A 6000-nucleotide genomic window follows, 5' to 3' on the forward strand; every position below is an offset into this window, starting at 1 on the left:
ACCTTCCTTCCTCAAAATCCCCAAGTAACTAGGATTTACAAGCCTGTATCACCAGGGCCTGCCCAATCACTCCATTTTACTGAACTGTGTCTTCAACAAGGAGACAAAACACAACTTGTTTTCTCTTCCAAATCCTTCTGGCCACATCCCAACTAAACCACAAGTGCATGCTCAATTTTTCAAAAGCTTATTGGCAATTAAAAGATCCCTAAGGGTCAGTGAATTGGGTTCAGAGGGTAAATGTCCTTGCCACCAAGACTGATGACCTGAGTTTGATGCATGTTTGAAAGAACCAACTCCCCCCAAGTTGTGTCCTTTGATTTCCACACACACATGACACACATACTAAGTAAATAAATGTAACTTGAAAATGTATTTTTTGCTTCTCTTTTCCTCCACCATGGTGTCCCATACCCAACTCTGCTTCTCACCCTGTCTTCTCACCAGACTTTCAGAATCAAAGGATTCCTGGCCAAGAAACAAAAGCATAATTGTCCTATTCCTCAATGGATTCAGATGAAAACTGGTAATAAAAATCAGGTACAACTCCAAGAGAAGACACTGGAAAAGGAAGCTGTGTCTCGAAGGATTCATATAATGGTAAGACTGAGGGTTTAGTCTGAATCATGGTCATCCACCAACCCTACCAAATGCAGTTCAACATTTTTATACTGGAGACTTGGTCATGTTTAAATCGGGGGTGTGGTTCATTCAGTGAGAAGATATAGAGTCTTTCAGTAAGAGGACCTCTTTTTTTAAAAGAGGACTCAGGCCAGGCACAGTTGTAAATCTGTAATTCCAACACTCAAATTCAAGGCCATCTTGGGCTACATATGGAGACATTCATAAATAAATAAGCAAGCGAACATATAAGCATGTCCCCAAAGACCCCTTTGCTCAGAGTTCTACCTCAACTCTGACCTTCCTGTGTGCTCACTTCGAAGAATCACCAAGGAGCACCATTCTTTCCTGGCTGCACATCGAGCCATTTTCTAGTTTATCATGTGACTGATTTATGTTAAATCCATGAGCACTGCCCACTTAAGAGGATCCCTCCAAAGTCTTTCTGTCAGTTAACACTTAAGTAGTTCATCAGAACTGTGAACAATCTGACTTAAATTTTTAGTGTTGAATTCACGTGTGATATTACTTTACTAATTTTACCAGTTCTATTTAAGACAGCCAAATATTCTTAAAGCTGTATGCCTGTTCTATGGCCACACACCCTCATTACAACAAAAAAGGAGTTGGAACTACTTAATTCCATACAAAATTTATCCATTCCTATGAGGTAATAAACATGTTTTATAGTCTGGAAAGATGATGGTTCAACGGGTAAGAGCACTGGCTACTCTTCCAGAGGTCCTGAGTTCAATTCCCAGTACCCACATGGCAGCTCACAACCATCTATAATGGGATTTGGTGTGCAGATGTATATGAAGACAATACACACATAAATAAAAAGCATGTTTTATTTAACAGGACACTTAGTAGAATCAATTCACACTGACAACCCAGGAACTACATGTCCTATTCAAATAAAAGCAGTGTTCCTCCTCATGAAGTTTCCTAAACAAAGAAAACCTATCTATCTGTTTGGAAACTCACTACAGAGCCCAGGCTGGACTTGAACTCATTGATCCTCCTACCTCAACCTCCCAAGTACTGGGATTACAGGCATTTGCCACAATGTCCAGCAGTAAGCATTTCAAATATAGTAATCAAACTAAGCATTATTTTAGCCTGGTGGTGGCACACACCTTTAATCCTAGCACTCGGGAGGCAGAGGCAAGCAGATCTCTGAGTTTGAGGCCAGCCTGGTGTACAAAGGGAGTTAGTTCCAGGACAGCCAGGACAAAAAAAAAACCCTGTCTCGAAAAAAAATTTCCTAAGTTTTGTTTGGTTTGGTTTTTTGTTTGTTTTTGTTTTTACTTTGTTTTTTGATTTTTCAAGACAAGGTTTCTCTATGTAGCCCTGGTTATCCCGGGACTCACTCTGTAAACCAGTTTGGCCTTGAACTCAGAGATCTGCCTGCCTCTGCCTCACCAATTTTGAGGTTAAAGGTGTGAACCACCACACCTGGCTCAACCCATCTTTTAAGAAACAATTCTAGCTTTAACCCTGGAGGGACAACTTATTAGTGTATGCACCAGCACCAAAACACATTCATAGCAGTAAGTAATATGGCTTAGGCTAGGGACCCAACAACCAGAAAAAAATGTTCAAATTTTGCTGTCTTCCCTTTCACACAAAAATTATAAAAGCAAAAAAGGATAAGCCTCCGTTACCAAGATAACAATTATTATTCGACAACATAGAAGTACTAAGTTTTGGCAGAACCTAATGGCAGGGGCATGCCTTTTATCCCAGCACTCAGGAGGCAAAGGGGCAGATCTCTTGAGTTCCAGACCAGCCTAGAGAGACTGTCTCAAAAATAGTAAAGCAAAGCATTGAGCTATTAATACCTACAATGTGAATTCGATGGGGCCATTCATAAGTATATAGCAATCAGGTTACCAGGGACTGGAGTGGAAGATATATTCTATTTGTTAATAGTATGTGTGGCAAAATGAAACTGCATATTTTTAAAAGGTGATTTTATTGTATGCAAATTATACACTACAGAATTTAATTTTGTTAAAATTTTAATTTAAGTATTATTTCTAATTATCCTTCTATATAAATCGAAGAGCTACCCAAAGAGAATGCTCAAGACCCCCAAGCACCAATAGATGCTAAAAAAATCAATTTATTCAAGTAGTCAAAACTTATGAAACTTGGGCTAGGGTTGTGACTCAGCAGCTATCTAACTGCCTAGCATTTTTGAGGCCCCTGGATTCGAACACCAACACCCTCCCCTAAAACTTAAGAAACCCAGCTACATAAAATCAAAGCTGAACAGTAATCATGGAAACTGTGTTTCTAGCAGGGCATGGTGGTACACACCTATAATCTGAGCACTGGAGAAACTGGCAAAGAACCACAAGTTTGATACCAGCCTAAGCTACAGAATGAGACCCTGGCTTACAACAGCAAAAAAAGGCAATAAATAAGATGTATCTCTTTCTTCAGTAAGACTGGACTATGAGTTTCTCATTCCTTAAATTAACATTTAACAGTTCTCAAAATTACTGTCCCTTCAAACTGCCAAGTGTATTCTAAAAAACTTTCAAAAAATGCTGACACGAGAATCTGACACTCAAGAAGGCGCTCCATAATGTTTTAATCAAAGTTGTTATTTGCTGAACTGCACAAATTTCTATTATCATTACTGGACTTCTAACGTTTGAAAGCCTGTGTCCTAACAATCAAATCCAAATTAATCTTATCACAAGAAAATTCCCGAAGCTGTAACAATGCACTAAGTCAAATTTATTGTTACCAAGATCCAACGGCCAAGACCTTATACCTATACACCTTCAGTCATCAGATCTGAAAATGAACTCCAAAACAGCACCAAACACAAAGCCATCCATTCAAAAACTATTACAGACGCCAACAATTCACAGTCAATTACAAAGTAATTTTTAAAACTATACGTAATTTTGAATTTGCCATAGACAGGATAACACGCACAATCCCAATCTAATCAGCTAGAGTTCAAAGCATTTTAATACTATCAAACTACCATGCTCCAAGGGGCCAGATTCAAGAATCTTCCAAGGTGATCCCCTCTGTGGTACATAAGAGGGGGAAAAAAAAACCACTTTTCTTCCCTCGAAGACTTTTCCAAACAGAAACAAGGCCCACCAGTCTTCCACTGTAAAGCTTCTCAATCAATCTCAGCACTTTGGAGACAGGGTAAGTTAAGTCCTTGCTAAAAGGGTAGGAGCTGGGGTGTCTCAGGCACTGCAAAATAACCAGCACCCTCTACCCACCACATGTCAACAGCAGATCCCTCTCAGGGATGACAATCAAATGTCCCTCAGGCACTGTCACATATCCCCAAGGGAGGAGGTGGAGGAGTGTCAAAAACTTGCCTCTAGATATCTAGCTAGAACACCAATGAGATCCTCAGGTTGCAAGGCATTCAAGGTTAGCAGAAGCTGGACTTGAGAGCACAACACACACCCAGGACATCAGCCGTCAACCCTAAACGGCCTGCCCTTCCTCCCTTCCCCCTTAACCTGGCAATGCAGCAAGGTTATCTTTACCTTTGTAGAGGTTGGTGACGGCGGTGGCTGCGTTTTGGAAGGGGACCCAGAGAGACAGTCCTGGCTGCTGACACACTCGGTCTGGAAACAAATCGGAGCAAAAAAAAAAGGGGGGGGGGGATAAAAAGACACACACAAGGACACAGAGAAAGAAGAGAATGTTATTTGGGCGTCAGTCACACCGGAACGGCCATATTAGGTTTCGCCATTTTGTTCAGGGTTTGGGGATCCCAAAGGGAGCGTGAGACCGGAGTTACTGGGTCGAGGAGGGGGAACCTGACATCAGCGAAGCCGGAGCTGCAAACGGGGCCTGGCAGGCGCAGGGAGGCGCCCCTCGCAGTCTCCGCCCCGAGGCCGGCTCGGGGCACAATAGGGCCGCCCCACCGCCTCCTTCGCCATTTTGTGACAGGGACTCCTCCCCTACCCCCTCGATCCGGCCGGGGACACCCGGGCCGGTATGTGGGGACCCTCCAGGGGTACTCCAAGTCGGGGGTCTCCCCGTCCTCCATCGCGGCTCCCCCTCCCAGCGCCGCTCCTCCGTCGGCGTCGTGCGAGTCGGATGACAAGGGGTCCGCGGTGCGGCCGTCCCCTCCCCGCCGCCGAGCTGTCCCCGCAGGGTGCGGGCAGCGACCGGGCCCCGGGGAGCGAGCCGGGAGCCGGACGGAAGGGCAGCTCCGGAGGCCGGGGCGGCGCCAAGATGGCGGCGCGGCCTCACCTTTGTAGAGCTGAGCCACGGCAGTGGCCGAGTTCTGGAAGAGATGCCACAGCTTCTGCTGCTTGTGCTCGGGCTGCGCGGCGGCCGCCGCCTCCTCCTGCAGCTCGGGGGACAGCTGCTCGTCCTGCTCGGCCTCGGCCAGGCACTGCCGCTCCCACTTGGAGAACCAGTGCTCGGGCCCGTGCTCCTGAATCTCCGCCTCGCCCTCCTCCTTCCGCTCCTCCATCCCCCGCGGCCTCCCGCGGCCCGGCCGCCGCCGCCGCGTCCTCCTCAGGCGGGGCCCCCGCGGGAGCGTCGTCGTCAACAGGCCCGGCGACAAGGGGCCCGGCGGCCGGCCCAGGCCTCCGCTGCAAGCCCGCGGAGCCGGCGCCCGCCCCGCACAGCCCGGGGCCTCTGCCCGCCTGACCTCGCTCAAATGCTCCGCACCCTGCCCCGGCCTCGCCCGCACCCCTCTACCGCCCGCCCACGGCGCCCCGACCTCGCTCCGACCCCCGCCGCTCTCCGCCCGGCCTTCCCTGGCCGGCCTGCGCCGCCGAGCCCACCCCGAAGACTGAGGAACGTCGTCGACGGCGGCGGCGTCGACGCCTCTGCGGCGGTCGGGCCCCGCCCTCCCCCGCCCACATGCTGACTGGCAAGCGCCGCCCACTGGGCCAGCGGCGCCCCCGGGAGGAGGCGGTTGGGGCGCGCCCCGCCGTCAGCCCTCCCCATTGGCCCGCTGCGACGGGTTCCGCGTGCCGGCCCCTGAACACAGCGTTTTGATTGGCTCGCCCGCCTGTCGCCCTGATGTCATCAATGGGCGGGGGTGGGGAAGGAGTAAATGTCAGGGAACACGAAGACCGTAGAGCAGGGCGGAGTTGACAGTGTTTGCGTGCAGCCAACCAAAGCAGAAAAAAAAAAAAAAAAAAATAGATGGACGCCGTCGCCGAGGGGCTGCGCGTGCGCAGTGCTTGCTGTCCCTTGTTGTCCAGCTAGGGTCACGTGACTCGGCCCGGTGACCGCACCCGGCGGGGGCCTTTCTGGGGCTTGCAAGCCCATGGTCACAGGAGTGTTTATGTGCTGATTCGGGGTTCCTGAGAAGTGCAGTCTATGTCTGTTTCCAAAGCGCTTTCCACGTTCTTACGCCAGAGTTCC

The 6000-nt window shown here is 48.9% G+C and overlaps 1 protein-coding gene and 1 pseudogene across 1 annotated transcript in view; one reads left to right on the forward strand and one right to left on the reverse strand.

Moving 5' to 3' along the window:
* Positions 1–5214, reverse strand: part of Hapstr1 (HUWE1 associated protein modifying stress responses) — a 30099-nt gene extending 24885 nt beyond the window's left edge. The window contains exons 1-2 of the mRNA XM_059270022.1: positions 4870–5214; positions 4155–4235 (exon numbers count right to left, since the gene is read on the reverse strand). Of these exons, the coding sequence (XP_059126005.1) occupies positions 4155–4235; positions 4870–5095 (307 nt within the window). The 5' untranslated portion in view covers positions 5096–5214. The remainder of the gene's footprint in view (positions 1–4154; positions 4236–4869) is intronic.
* On the forward strand, positions 424–598 carry LOC131916062 (large ribosomal subunit protein eL39-like; annotated as a pseudogene).
* Positions 5215–6000: the final 786 nt, after the last annotated feature.

Source organism: Peromyscus eremicus, chromosome 8a (assembly GCF_949786415.1).
Source record: "Peromyscus eremicus chromosome 8a, PerEre_H2_v1, whole genome shotgun sequence".
In the NCBI taxonomy this organism is placed as follows: domain Eukaryota; kingdom Metazoa; phylum Chordata; class Mammalia; order Rodentia; family Cricetidae; genus Peromyscus; species Peromyscus eremicus.